At 34.3% G+C, this 16439-nt stretch overlaps 1 protein-coding gene across 3 annotated transcripts in view; it reads right to left on the bottom strand.

The window, feature by feature from the left end:
- The window catches only part of LOC106473013 (partner of Y14 and mago-like), a 24675-nt gene continuing 8236 nt past the window's right edge, over window positions 1-16439 (bottom strand). The window contains exons 3-4 of one of the 3 annotated variants that reach the window (XM_022401523.1): window positions 6714-7200; window positions 1-4748 (exon numbers count right to left, since the gene is read on the bottom strand). In XM_022401523.1, coding sequence (XP_022257231.1) covers window positions 6726-7200 — 475 coding nt within the window. In that variant the 3' untranslated portion in view covers window positions 1-4748; window positions 6714-6725. The remainder of the gene's footprint in view (window positions 4749-6713; window positions 7201-16439) is intronic. The other 2 variants (XM_022401524.1, XM_013933684.2) reach the window with 2 other exon arrangements.

The following is a 16439-nucleotide window of genomic DNA, read 5'->3' on the forward strand; positions in this document are numbered from 1 at the left end:
TTTCAGATATGTGCTCATGTTTATTTACATGAGCAGAGAAGCTTGAACAGTAATCAAGTAAACCAGCTTGCTGACATATAACTTGTAGATGCACCAAATATTTTAAAGGATGTTAGTAAAAAAAATACCTCAAGCAGTAAAAGAATAATAAATCATGAGTTTAATTCATTCAAAAAAGCCAGATATGGTAGATTCTTTTCCAATAGCTAGTTAAAGAAATCTTTTTCTTTCTAATTTACCACATTAGTTTTGAAAAATTGCAAAAATGTAGACAGAAAATTTTAGAACAAGAAACAAAATTATTATTATTATTTTATTACATTCACCCATAATATAAAGCCCAAACATGTGCGATGACTTTTTTTTATTATCAGTTATGAATTAGATTCACTACCTTTAGAAGTTCTAAAAACATTTTTTAAGTACCTGAGAGTTTGAGTTACATTCAAGAGTAGGTAGCATCTGTGTATTGCCATTAAAAAACTGGTGTTAGAATCAAACAAATTTATTTTTGATGTAGTTAAAACCTTTAGATATATCCAATTTCTCAATTTATCTTAAAAGAAACATTGAGTTTGTCAATACTTAATCTTCCAAGCAATACATTGTTAATAACTGTATCCTAATAATATTTTGATCAGTTGAAAATATGGATCTTGAAAATTCATTATAATTAATTTGTTTTCTTATATATTTATTACACTGACTTGTGGAGTGATACCTAGTTCAAATTCCTCCACTTTTTATTATTTGTGATAGGTTAATATTACATATATTTTAAACTTTTATGAAACACACACACGTTTAGAAAAATCAAATCACTACCAATGGAAGACTTCTTGTAAAACCTTTTATCTTTTGAAGGCTTTAGTGACTGATGACACACACACACACACACAAAAAATTACAAATTCACAATAAGCATAAAGAACTACCTCACATGTGGGTACTTCCACATTTAGTACAAACATGTACAGGAGATGCAATGATAAATACACAATTGCTAATACCCTCTTGTATCTGTACACACCTCTAGAAAGAAAGAAAAAACACTTCAAAGCATAAACAATTCACTATTTACTAACTGGTTACACACACACACACAGCAAGTTACTTAAAAATCTAATATTTCCACTAATTTTATGAAATATGGGTCAGCAAAAGCATAACTTTGAATGCTCACAGGATACATTATGCAAAACTTTATGTATGAAAATGAAAAATAATGAATTGGGTGCCAGTACAAACAGTTTTTCTTTACTACAAAAAATGTAATGGTACATACACATTACATGTACATGTGTTTAAAAAACATTAATCCTAAACATTGATAGAGTAAGAATACAATTTTAAGTTACACCAACAATAAAAAAAAAAGTATGAAGACTAAATAAAACTGCCATTAGTAAACTCAATCATTTCACACAAGTCTTTTTTAAACAAAAGTAAACCACTTTTTTAAATATAAAACATACAGGATCAATTTTGTGAGAGAAGTTTTCTTCAATTATTTTATTTCTCTCCAACAAGGGTCTGTTGAATAATTCCTTCCTTATGGCATTTGAAAAGGCAATAAAATATTTTCTTTGTCTTTCAGATTTAATTAAAAAAAAGAATAATTCATTTTATCAAAGTAACATTTAAACCCTAGATTATTACTTCACATCACAATAACACATTAAATTTTGGGATAAAAACATCATATAAACTGCAAAATTTTTTCCACATTAGTCGTTAATTTGTCCATTTCTGATTCAAAATTACAGACATGTAAAAATAGCATTTCAGATCTATATTTTGTCTTCTACAAATCATAGCTCAAGATGCCTTTCATTCATTACCACAGTTTGTAAATTGGGCCAGATGACGAGAGACAAAGATTCTCTAAAACACTATTCATATAAATTCAGTATCATACTTTAGAAGATACAATTTAAACACAGAAAATAAAAAAAAAATCTGAAGTTTGTGATTTCTTTATCACACATTTTAGGCCTATTGGTTTCCAATGCTTCAACAGTTTTCAGCATTTAAACTGCAACAATAATACACTTGTTGCATGAATAGGGACCAGCACAAATGACATTAGTGAACAATGAGGTAATAGTGGCAAATGGCATCAACTTCAAAGTTTGTGCAAACCAACTTGAGAAAGGATGATATACCAAAGGCAAAATTTTTACCAAAACATTAGAATACAAATAGTGACAACTACTGACTAGTTATATACACGTACTAGTACTACAGTGATAGACATTTTAAGGTTTCTGCTACTCACTCTCAGCTTTGTTTAGCCAGCCTTGTTAGATGTAATTTAACTTAACTTTAAGTGAGAATTATACTGGGTAATTCAGTAATATAATAGTTTTTCAGTTTGTAAGGTAACCTGACAACAACCTGCTTCCATAGGTTGAAATCTTATCAAAAACCTAAAGAAAATTTAAATGTTTTTGGAATGTTACTTGTGATATAATTCTATGGTATCAATCTCCGAGTCTGCCTTTTAAGCTCCAAATCCAAAGATCTCAGAACATTTTTTTTGGTATTTAAAACAATCTTTTCTGACAAACTATCATCAACTAGCTCTAATCGACCTAAAATATTTTTCATTTTACACTGTAGGTTTAGAGAAGGGAATGAAAATTATTCCTTTTTGACTCTTGTTTGCATATCTACTATTGCTGTTCAAATTCCTCAGCAACAATGCTTTGTGCTAACCGTCTCTTGAAAAACAGAAGCACTTATCTTTATATTTCAGTTTTGAATAAAATAAATAATTATCTTTGTTAACATTTTAATCTTTCACAAAATTTTAGTGCAGAATGAAATGAACTACAATTGCCAATCCTATGTCTGGTATCTATGCTTTCAATGCCACTCAAGCTTTAGTTTGTCTGAGATTGATGTTTAATGATGTTATAAGGTCATGTGATTGTTCAATAAATAGCTTTGGTGCTGGTCCCTATTGGATGTAGCAAAAGAAAAGAGAAACTTTTGAAAAAAAGTAATTTTACATTAAAACTTACAATACTGATAAATTACTTTGGCAATAATATTTACAGTGCCTTGTAAATATACTGTTTGTAAATTATGTTGAATTATGATCAAAAAGTAATTTTATAAAGGCCCTCTGGAGGAATAAAATTTATGACAAGTATGTATATATATATATATATATATATATATATTTTAGTGATGTACATGCACCCTATTATCTAAACAGGTACCAATATTTCTAACAATCTCAGACGATGACATCTGATAACCCCCTTTTTAATTAGCTTGAATGAGTTATATTTTACGCAAACACACCTTCCATTGAACTCAAATGCTTCCAAAACTTTAATTTTTGTACAATTTTGTCAAGTAAATAGTTTCAAAATCATTTCAGTTGTAAACAAAAACACTGGTAAAATATTAAGTACAACATATTTTACAAGTAATATACTAATGTTTACAGACCGTTTACAAAAAATGGTTCACTTCAATTACTTTAGTAACAAAAAAAACAGGGAAATGAGGTATTACTTTTTTTTTAAACTTTTTGAAAATCATGAATTTATGCCTGTTTCTGTCTGCCTTTCAGGTCTCTGAAAGAAGAAAAAAAGGCATTTGTTTCAGCTTATGTAAACATACATATTTTCAAAGCTTAACTAAAATTCATGTACAACTTCAAGACAAAATTTAACATTAAAATCAATAATTTTAACTATTAACTACTTCATAAAAGTAAATGATCTATATCATTTTAACCCATTGACTGCTGATCTACCATATAGGATATGGTCCCCCTCTGGCAGTAGAATGTGAGTGTGCTGTATACAGTGTATGGCTCATAAAAATTCTGCGAATGTTTAAAGCAGCCGCAGTCAAAAGGTTAACTGAGTTGCATTTAAAACTGTCACTCTTTAGAGCAAAAATTTTATATAAGACTATTTTTTCATATGTAAAATTGAAGGACAGAAAAATTATGTGATGAATTTTAATTATCTATCATAGAAGAAAAATATATCACAAGGTGCATCTCATTACTTAGGTGATAATTTAATTCATATGCTCAACAGAGAATCAACATAACTAAGTAAGCTTCATGTAATTATAATTTACTGAAATACAAAAAATTAAATTCATACCAGGAATAGCTGATTAGCACAGATATGCTGATTGTTAAAATGTTACCAAACAGAGCTTTACATTAATTTTTTTATAACCTAAAAGAAAACTATTGTCCAGTAAACTACTGAGGCACATAAATGGGTGAAGAGGAACTGACTACAGCTCACTGACTTAAATCTAAAGCCAAACCTCCCTTGATTGCAATACCCATCATCTGAAATGCATGTAAGATTCTGAGGCCTACCTCCAAATTTTTTACATACCTAGGATACAGAACACTTCTTACCCTATGATAGAACAGTCTTCATGTACCAAGTGCTTTGGTACAATATAAAGACATACTACCTCATTACATAATTAACAGGAAAGAATGAAAGGAATACCAACAACAACAACAAAGAAAAAATGATAAAAACCAAAGATAAGTTTCAAAGGAGATAAGCTGGCCCTAGCTGATAGAGCCCAACAGGATCCCTAGCCAGTAAATCTGCCTGAATTGAACAACAGTTTGGATTATCTCACTGGAACAAGAAGAGCAAGATGGTCGAAGTCAATACTTTGATGAAGTTTTAGCATGGTATCATAGGTGTGGTACCCAAATACATGTATACATACAAAATTCTTCAAGTCCACTAAAAAAAAATAAAAAGAGTAAGATGATATCCCTGATAATGACTACAAAACAATATTAGATCAAATTTTAAAGTTTGGCAGTAAGGAAATCTCAAACCTTTTCTACAATATATTAGAGATGTAATGATCAGTAAACAACCCATAGACTAATGATGTTTCTAAATGAATCCATCATAAATGCTCTCATCAGTTGATAAAAAAAAAAGAACAGGCCACAGCAGAATTTGAAAAATAGAAAAAAAAGTGAAGAATTTAGGGCCTAATGGAACAAACACACAGTTCCAGCTGTCACCAAAAATGCCCCAAAATATCAGTATCAAGACTTTGGAAAATTTTATTTAAATGTGAAAAATTATTTAGTTTTCACATTTAAATAAAATTTTCCAAAGAAGTTGCATGTAGAATACCATTATCTTAATTTTTTCAACCTTGAATGTAGCATTATAGCTGCTATCTAAGCTTAACCTTGGACATTACCTGTACTTTTAAGATGAACAACGGATCAAAAGCATTTGTTAAAAGGTTGTAATTATCTATTTATAAACCAGAATGGTGTCACCAATATCCCTTAATTTTTTTCTTTTCACAGTGGAAATACTTAACCAAACTGCATGGAACTTAGTACATACTTACTAAATAGTAATATAGTTTCAGTTCAAAAAATTCTTATTATTTGACTTTTTTCTATCATTTTTAAGAATGTAAAATTTCCAAAATGTTGTTGCCAGATACTGTTTTGAAAAAAAAAAAAAATTACTACCTTGTTGATCAGAAAGTTCCTCTTTATACTCATTTTCAACTTGATTGATACTAACATATTTCTTTTGAAACTTTATTTTGCCAATAGTAGTAGTCACCACTTTTTGGCTACAAATCATAAAAAAAAACGTACAAAATTACTGCTTACACCACTTTATACAATGTCATACATAGTTTACAATCAGCTCTATCAATTGTATTTAAAATACTGTCTGTGGTTATTTTTGAAGCGATTGTTCAGACCATACAATGTGACACCATAAAAGGGTGAGAGTGAAGAGCTTCAGTAATAAAAAAAATACTAAAGAGAAGGAAAATCACAAGAGAAACAACATGTGATAATTATGTTCACAAGGAATGATAGTTTCTTATCAAATATAAACCTGACTTTGGGATAGAAGAAAAATTCTAAAAAATTGAAATGTCTTGTTCTGAAATGAAGGCTGAAACATTTTTAATTTTTCTTTTGCAAATTATGCTAAATAAATGGTACAAGATTTAAAATTCAACTTTAAACAAATTTTGAGTTAAAAATTGTTAGAATTATTATTTATGCTTATATTTTGAAATTTTATATGCAAGAATGCACTTCCAACATTAAAGATGTTTGGCAGTCCAGGTAAGATAAAATTAAATTCTTGCAGTGCCTTCGCAAGGCACATGGAGCCAGTGCTTTTGAATTCTGGTTTCAAGTGGCACAAGCAGATGAGAATGGGTATCCATTCCCCCTGGATGAGATACTAGTCATTGCAGATTTATCCCTAGCCTTGGTAGATTTGAATAAATGGAGTAAAATGCCTTGCTCAAGGACATGAAAGCAAGACATGAGCCAGCCTCGACCTCGCAACCATCCAATTATAAATCCAAAACACAAATCCACTGAGCTAAGCTGCCCCAGATAATGTTAATAATAATGAATGCTTTTGTGTTGTGTTTTAATGCATGATGTGTTAGCATAGATGTTTTTTAAAGAAAATAAAGCTATGACATCAAAACTGCAATCAAGATTAAATAAGTGATGTAAACAATCATGTGATGACGGTTTTTGAAACTACTATTAACCCAAAGTAAGCCAGCAAAATCTAAGTAAGTTTTTTAATACACATTTAGTATCTTTAAACACAAGTTTGATAGTTATTAATTCTATAGCAATTTTGATTTGTATTGTAATCAAAATCTTTATTTACTATTGTGCAAAGTATTACCCATTGTTCAAGTCAGTCATCTTGTAGTTCAAGATCTAGTTCCAGATCCTCTATTTCAGCCTCAATCTCCCCTTTTCTAGAAATCTTTTCCAACTGATCTTTTTCTGGTTTAAGAAGTTCTCCTGACTCTATTTTTTGCTCAAGTTTTTCGATATCTCGTAATTTCTTTTTCAAGTTTTTAATCCTCTTTACAGGGTCTCCAGATGCTTTGTTCTCACTAGTTTCATTGTTTTTATCCCAACCAGTTTCAGATATATGAAGATTGGTCACATCTTTTGCTAAGTTTTGGTCACTTGTATTACATTGTTGTTGGTGTTTCTTCTTCTTTTTCTTTTTAGTTGATTTAGTAGTAGTTGGTGGTAGCATTTCTGTTAATCCAGGTATTGACCCTGATTGACCCTGCTGTACTTTGACTACTTCTTCAAGATGAAGCCCTGGTGGAAGTATTGGTTTATTCTTAGCAAACTGTTTTCCTTTACTTTCATAGCTACAACACAACAAGAAGGCAAAAAAATCAACATATTTTTCATATCCACATTTTCCACAAACCACTGGGTATATTAAAAGTTAAAATATTAAATAAAAAATTAAAAAGATGAACTTTTTATTCACACTAACTTGAATTTATAAAAACTATTTTCAGCTGATAAATGAATCATATTCATTAAAACAAATAAGCTAAATTAAGAAAAACTTTCATATTAAAGTTTTAATTTTTAAACACTACATTACATTCACATGCTGGTAAATAATGATTGTTCATAAAATAGTATTTTGTACTATGGCAAAACAGTAGCAGAAAACACTAAACAGGTAAACAAGGATTGAATGAACATCCAACTAATCAACTAAAGTAACATACTGGTTGACATTGTTATACATTCTTCTTTACTATCACTCTTAAGTGGATTTAATTGTAATTGGCAGGTTCTATTAAGTACCGGATTTCATTCTTAAGTATCTGTAGATGAGGAAAACTAAAGGAGCAGAGACAGATGGGAATGAAAACTAAAGGATGTTATAGCTAGAGGTGATTCTTGAGTATGGCATGTGGATAGGATAGTTTGTGGTGTAAACAGGGAGAGAAGAATTAGGTTATACTATCAGTGGTGGAGGAAATAATTAACAGAACAAGTGATATAGTACAGGGTACCAGCAGTAATACAGGATTTGTTCTACACATATGGGCTAATGACTTAGGAAAGGGTAGGTCAGAGGAGCTAATTGATAAGCACAGAGGTTGATAAAGGCATTGAAAGAAAAGGGTTATAACTTGTGTCAGAGATACTGCCAAGAGTTAACCTATTGACTGCTTATTTGCCATATATTGTACAGTCTGCCTCCAGCATATGATTGCAAATGTACTGTATATGGTGTACAGCTTGCAAAAATTTTGCATGCATTTAGAGCAGCCACAGTCAATGGGTTAATAGCAGAGATGAAATTATATGCAAGTCACTAAGGTTGAATGCTAGCCTAGGTTAATATGTAAGAGTGGATTTGTGGGATAAGTTCAGTGGTAAAAAGAGAGCTTTCTCGAATGGATTGTTACATTAAATAGGGTAGGAGCAAGCTTGTTTGCAAGGGCAGCTTTAAACTAGTACTAGAGAGTGGTGATGGTCATGATAAAATAAGGTCTAGAAAAAATGTTTAGTGTAAGAACAAAGTACAGAGGTACTTTTAAGGATAGATTGATTTGTTAATTTTTATGCAAGTATAATAAATAAAACACATCAACTTAGAGAAATCTTGGAAATGAGGATTTTATTATAGTAGGAGTAAACTGAAGCTTAGTTAAATGTAAATAATTTGATAAAAGAAATTTCTTTGAAATACAGGGTTTAAGGTTATTTAATATGGATAGAGTACTAGAAATAAAGAGAGGAGTGGCTTGATATTTAAAATGTGAGTTACATCCAGTTGAAGTTGAGGATATCAAAGATAACACCAAGGAGACTAAATGTTTTGAGTTTCCATTACAATATATATAGGAAGAGGCTTTCAGTTGCAATTTGTTTCAGATCACCCAAAGAAGCTGGTGATATTAATGAGAAACTCTATAATAACATTAGGATTTCAGCTATCATGGAGGCCATGCAGGAAAATGTTAAAAGTCATACGTGAGAAAGACAGGTTTTTAGAAACCATTCAGGATGGTTTTCTTCACTACTTGATCAGAGAACCTCCTAGTGAACAATGGTCTTTAAGAATTATTAACATTTGATAAGGTGAAACTGGGGAACATCTGGGTGAAAGTGATCATTGTTCAATTAGGTTTGATGTTTTACTGCATATAATTATGGTTACAAATTTCAAAAAAGCAAATTTTTAAGGGATGCAACAAGAATTACTTGCTGTGAATTAAACAACTGAATTAATTGGAGTTACTGATATGATGTGGAAACATTTTTTAAATAAAATCTTAAATATTTAAAATAGACATGTTCCTTATAGAGACAAATGGGGTTAGCTGCATAAAAAAAATGATTGGCCCATAAAGTTAAAGTAAAGCATTAATCATTTAATAAGTTTAGATTGACTGCTATAATGAGAGACTTGAGGATTATAAAAGAGCAACAGAGTTGGTCAAACAGTAAATTAGAAAATTGAAAATTATATATAAGGAATGCTTTGCCAAAAATGTTAAAATTAACAGTAAGAATTTCTTTAAATACATTAAGGGTAAGTAAAATGTTAAGATGGGAGTAGGGCCTTTGAAGGATGAGACACAAAGGCTCATATCTAATGATTATGAGATGGCTGAGTTATTGAATTCTACATTTAAGCAATGTTCCTCATTTTTGAAGAGATTCTAGATGGAAAAAGATCAAACACAATGATCACATTAATTCTGAGCTTGTTAAGAAAAAATTGACAAGTTAAAAAATGGTATCTTGGGCCAGATAATATTTACCCAATGGTTTTTCATGAGGTTAAGGATTGAATATGTGAACCACTTGCTACTATTTTTTGTTTTTGACTATGGGGCAGGTGCCAGAGGATTCTTTTCAAGGGACATTGTAAAATTGTCCAGGTAATTATAAGCTTATTAATCTTACATCAGTGATCAGAATAGTCTTTACAAATGTGATAAAGGATAATAAAGGTGGTTGTAAAGTAATTGAATCAGCCTGAGTGCATTTTGACAAAAGGAGCATAGGATCTTCAAAATAAAGAAGACCAAATGATTATGGTAACTCGTGCCACAAATGTAAGTGAATTACAGAGAATAATCGTGTGATAGAAATATAGAAGATAGTTTAGCTTGTCAACTGAATTTCTAAAGTAACTAAATATGCCTAAGTGGATATTTGACAAGAAGAGGGGACTACATATATAGTATTTATGATATGTCCATAATATCTATAGTGTTAAACAATTTATTGTACATACGTTAACTTGTTCTGAATACATATATTATTTTGAAAACAAGTTAAGTGCATGCTGTTTATTCATCATGGAATTTATTGCTAACAAGTCACAGACACCTACTGTAGAAGAATCCTAAGCCCAACAACAATATAGTATATACTTATACCATTAAGAAATATAACTAAAAGCCTTTTTATTTTGACAATTGGCAAAGATCAGATTTTTAAATTCTGACACCTCCTCTCACACTATAGCTTTATCCCAACAAAAGTTTCCCGTCTCTACTCATCTTGGCATTGGTAGGAATCTTACCTTGCTTGCTCCAGCATTTATAACCCATTATATTGCCCAAAGCAAGTTAAATCTTGTAATTCTCAATGCGCCCTCTATCCCTGATCCATATACAAGCTCCCCATTATTACTTCCTATTCACTTTTTGAGACAGTCCAAATTAGCACATGTGAACACAAGCCATATCATGGGGAGAAATGGTGGTAGAGTGTATAGGAAAATGTTAATATCCAAAACACACCTCCTTTCACACTATAGCTAGTATCCCACATTGACAAGGTGAAGGGGCTGTTGAGGGCAAGATCTACACAGAAGGCATTTGCGTAGAAAAGAGGTGTGCAAAAATGAGATATAATAATAACATACTTGTGGGGTTCGCAGTACTTCTATGCTCTTCACCTAGACAACATGAAATCTAATTCATGGGTGGTAAAGGCTGACCAGCCAGAGGCAAAACCCTAACATCATAAGAAGTGAACATGAATTGATAAAATATTGTACCAAACTCACATGATTTATCCAGGCCCCAACAAGGCAGATGAGGTCCCACATCCATCATTGGAATTATAGGGCTGTGGACCCAAAGTTAGACCCAAGGCACAGTGGTTCGGGCATGATGACCTCTTTTTTAGTTGTTCATGTTTTGTAATGTGGTATTATTAGAACCCAACCTGACAGTTACAGAATGTTGCATGTCAAGCCACTGGAATTATGAAGAGAAAGCAACCAACACAAAAGTAGACAAACCATGTCCCCAATCTGAAGAAGCACCTGGCCTGGGATTAGAAACAGAAATACTAACTCCCTAGCCTGAGAGGCAAAACAACACCCTCTGATGAGTGCTCCCTCTAAGCTGCGCGGCCACACAACAAACAATCAAGTGCCGTGCACTTCATTATTCAAGCCATGCACATCCTCAATAATGTTGATAGCCTCAATGAACCTGGCAGTCAATAGGCCTAAAGCCCAAACAACCAACTGGTAGCATTGCAAAGTGGCCTAATAATCCAATAGGGTTGATGGTCTAAAAACAATAACAAAAAAAAAAAACTGGTAGCGTATATCCACACATTGCCTTGATACTGGTGCACATAAAAAATCCATTTTCCACATGAATTGAAAAAATTAGAGAGATCATTGCTCCTAATCACAGAATTAAAAGGAGGATGTAAAACAAACTAAGTCCAACCAATGGCACAGGAACAGATGCTCCATGTGCAGTATTATGAAAAGTCAAGATCCCTTTTCCACGATCATCAAAATAATGATAATGACCAAAAAGAAGGGCCATGCTCAACTCAACCAGATAGCGAAGAGTCATCTCTGAACTGGAATTATGAGGAGGCTCCCACGTAAGCTGGTCCTGTTCTCCCAATACATCTGGGAAAACCATCCAGGTTATTGGTAGGAGGGCACCCAGCTTTGCTCTCTTCTCTTTGAGCAGAATAATAATTCAAGCATCACTCAGGAGAAATAAACCTCTGTCCACCACTCCAGCAACTGGAAACTAGAAGAAATTGGGGGGAGAGGGGGGGATTACTCTTGTTGGGGAACCCTGAGGAACAATGCTCCAGAGATAGTGCAATAGGTGAACCACATTCCCTATTTTGAAGATCAAATTAACATCGATTTATTCAATCTAGGGGTCAACAGAGATGGGCAAAATCCCCTTATGCTTTCTCATGAGTGGCAGTCCAGTACTGTATATACTGTATACTGTATATACTGGAAAGCATACAAGGTGGTCTTATGGAAAACCCCATCTCAACAGAGCTCATTGCTATGAGGAAAATTTTTTATCTGCCTGGTAGCTAGTGCAGATTTGGAAAGAAGCATACCTGATCAGTCAACACCAGCCACTGAGTGGGATTCAAATGAAAATGATGAGAGGGTCCCTGAAAAACAATAGAAATAAACGAAAAAAAATGAAGTCATTTTCCTCTCTTGTAATCTAGTCCGGGTATGGAGAACTGACACAGGAGGTAGCCAAAAACCTTCTGAGGAGGCAACTGCCAAATCATGTGAATTATTGAGATATAAATGTGTTAGACATGGTCCAGATACCAACCTGTTCAATCTTCTCCAGCAGGCAACATTACTGAGTCACCAGGAAAATCAAAATAAAGCAAACTTGATGAGATGAGACCCAAAGAAGTCTCTACTCCTCTGATGAAAGCACAAACTAAGCAATACAAACCAACTTGTCAAAGTGACCAGGGATAAGTCACGTGACATTTTAGGATCCCAATGGAGAAATAAATGGTGATGTAAGCCCCGAAACCTTTCAGTGTTTGCAACATCACATCGGAGAGCCCAAACTGGGCATAAAAGACAATCCGGATCATAAAAATGAGAAATGGAGGGAAGATGAATAGGAGAAAAAGTCTTATCCCCTACTCCAGCCACTGAAGGTTTGGATAAAAAGGACAAATTGGGATACAACAGTACATGAATTGCAAACACAACTGAGCATCAATGGCCACTAGCCAATAACAGAAGAAAGTGAGTCTTAAGAGAAAGGTGATATAGGGAACATGATGCCAAAGGTTCAAAGGGAGGATAAGATAAGGCATGGAGAACTGCTCTGATATTCCAATTAGGAAACCAGAAGTATGTTGAAGATAAATAATCTGAAAAGATTTCAGAGGGACAAAACTGAGCACTCAAAAGCTTTACATCTCCTAGAAAAATGAACAGTAGCCGACAAAGCTGCCTTACACAGAGAAATGGATGAAGACACCAAACTTTGTCGAATAATACTGTCAGAAATTGAAAAACATGAGGCACAGTAGGACAAGAAGGATTAAAACCTTGCTTGATAGACCATTGATGACAAATATCCATTTCCTTTGCTAAATGTCCAATAAAAAATGCTGAATGGAACAAATTAACAAAGATGCTACCTGAGAGGTCAATTCCTGATGTCAAGCAACAGACTGCATAAAATCCAGGAGTGAAGCTGCAGAATGGTGATTGCCAGATGAAAAATGTTTAACTGAAGTTGATGTAAGAGAGATGGCCAGAGAGGAAGCAGAAGAAGCTGACACTCCTGAAGACACTGAAGGAGTGGAACTAAGGATGACCCGGCCAATGTGGCACCACCAGAAGAACTCGAAAGGACGAGGAGTAAATCAGTGCAAGAACCATGGATAACAGATGAATTAGAGGAAAAGCGTAAAGATTAATCCCTGTCCAATCCTGGCTGAGAGCATCTATGCCCAAAGCCTGAGGTACAAGAGACAAGAAAGACAGAGCTGAACATTTCAGTGTTGGTCAAAAGCATCAATCTGAGGAGTCTCAAGATGACAGCAGATCCAATGAAAAACTTGTGGGTGAAGCATCCATTCCATGGGAATAACTCTCTTGGGAAGAGATAGCTGATCACATACTAAATTCATTACATCTGGAACATTTCTGAAAACAATAAGACCTGGAATGAGTACTCTTTTGTCTGGAAATGTAGGAGACCTAAGAGGAATTGTCTGAGTGAAACATTACCACTTTCCCTCACAACAAAGTGAGACCCCAAGACATAGGTCGTTGAACTGCTAGAAGCTCTAAGAGATTGATGTAGAGAGAAGATTCTTCATCTATGAGAAAAACTAATGTCATGTTGTCCCTGTCCAGCCACAAGCCAAGATTGAGCAGGCTGGAAGCCAATAGGGTCATCAGACGATCCAGTACATCCATGCAAATGTTCCATTGGTCCTGTAACGACCACTGAAGGGAATACATGTGGACCTGACCCAAAGGAATAAGTGATTCCAAGGATGCCTACATCCCCAAAAGAGATAGAACCACATGTGCTGGTGGAGGAGGAGATGACTGCATTAGAAGAATGGCCTGAAAGCATAGAGGAGAATGTTGGGCTCAACTGAAATGAGAATTAAAAAACACTCCTAAATGGACAAGGTACTGTGTGGGAGTAAGAATAGACTTCTCCATTATGATTAGAAACCTAGCTCTCACAGCTTCAAATAAAAAATCTTGAGTGTGAAGTTCTGCCAAATGGTAGGTATGAGTGAGAAAAAGCCAATAGTCAATATAATGGTGAGTGTGAATGCTCAATGAGTGAAGAGGATATGAAAAGGATTTGACTTCCCAGTAAGAGACATACTGGGCAGATGCAAAAGTGAAAGACCCATCTCATTCACAAAATGGAGATAACAACATGAAGACTCTGCAATCTGAATATGAAGATAGGCATCAGCAACATCAAACTTTGTCATGTATAGACCTGGTGCCACGTGTCACCAAAGGGAAAGGAAATGACTCCATCATAAACCGAGGAGGCTGAAGAAAATGACTGAGAGAAAGGTCGATGGCATATCACCAATCACCTGTCTTCTTTGGTAGTACAAACAAACAGGAATAAAACCCTCAAGAGAGGAGTCAATGTACTCTACAACCTCTTTTTGCAGAAAATCCTGGATGGCTTGTGCTCGACAACTGGGGAGGGGAAAGACAACTGGTATGAGAGACATCAGAGGAGAAGATGTGAGAAGGACTAATACTCCATGTAAGAACTTGAATGATCCACTAATCTGTGGCAAAGGTCTCCCATACTGACACAAACCCTTTAAGTCGAGACCCCATACGGTAGTCACCAATGCAGTTGTCTGCACTCGACATGAGTGGAGGATATCTGCTAATAAAAGAAAATCCCCTTGTGTTCTGATAAAACATGGAGCAGATGCAGGTGGTCTGGAAACCCTAAAAGAATTGCAGAAAACTGCCTGGTAGAAGACCAAGAAAGGCAAGAGGCCAGTGTCAAAAGAGAAAAGTGGAGGTGGGCCAAGATTCAATGGAATTAGGAATATCTGCAAAAATTGAACAACTGAGAAAAGGAGCTTCTCTGAGATCTCTAAGGGCTGAAGAAGGAAGTCAAACTCCTCTCAAGCAAGATATCTCTCCCCAAAAGATCCCAGCAACAAACCAGCCAAGAGACCCAAGAAGAGAGTAGAAACCAATAACCTTACCTAAGTAGAAGTCAATAAATGACTAACATCCTCTGAAAATTGAGCAGGAGATCTGTGATAGGTCTCAGACAACAGCTGAAAAGAAGATAAAAAATGCAAAACCATTGTAAGGGACAAACAAATTTGGGAAAACTGAGGTTAAGATAAACAGTGACATCAGGCCTAGAACCCCAAATAGGAAGAAGAGGATCTAACCTCTGAGAATCTAAATAAAGGTTCTTCAAGCGATGGAAAGCTAAAGCATGCTGATTCGATAAATGAAGAGAACAAGGCATGGCAGCACCCTCTTTCAATTGATCAGAAACTCTCCAAGCATGCACAGTAATATCTGGCGAAGGCGAAAGACCAGGTAATTAACTGAATGACTTTCTCCCAATAAAGGAGAAGAGTCATATGCTACAGGAGATATGCTAAAGACATTACCAGCTTGATGTACTAGTTGCAAAAACGATGTAGGAGGCAGGATGTCTGTTCGAGGCTCGTGAGTAGGTGCTGAGGAAAGGAAGGTTCCAGAAAAATAGTCCAAATTCTCACCAGTCTGCCTTTGATCCCCACAAGCTCAGCCTCTAAGCTGACAGTAGAAAAAACATCAGACCTGATGTAAGATCCACCTCTCTGAAGATTTCATTAGTTTTTAGTGAACACTAGACCACTGTGATCCGTTGGGTCACCCACTATTCAGAGGTTATGAAGAATTCAAGTTAATTTCAATATTGCACCAAAATGAAGGTTTATTTTGAGATAATTTAATTAAATATTACAATCCATTCATAATTCAAGAAAAGTTATTTGATTGTTGATCAGGAGTAAAAGAAAAGACCATTTCATTTAAAAAAAAAAGTGAGCGTGAACGGTAGTGTGATGAAAAAATACTGATGCTAGAAATGTTTATAAAAGTAACCCATGGTCCAATTTTAACGAAACTTGATTTATTCTGTTTCTATTCTCATTTCGGGGGGGGAGGGGGGGGGTACTGTATTCTTACAAATATGGCACTATCGTGCACCGCTTTTGCTGTATTTAATTACAGACAAGCAAACAAAACAAACAATCTCCGAGTGTTAGTAGTATATAGATTACCAGT

Source organism: Limulus polyphemus, unplaced genomic scaffold (genome assembly GCF_000517525.1).
Source record: "Limulus polyphemus unplaced genomic scaffold, Limulus_polyphemus-2.1.2 Scaffold5811, whole genome shotgun sequence".
Taxonomy (NCBI): domain Eukaryota; kingdom Metazoa; phylum Arthropoda; class Merostomata; order Xiphosura; family Limulidae; genus Limulus; species Limulus polyphemus.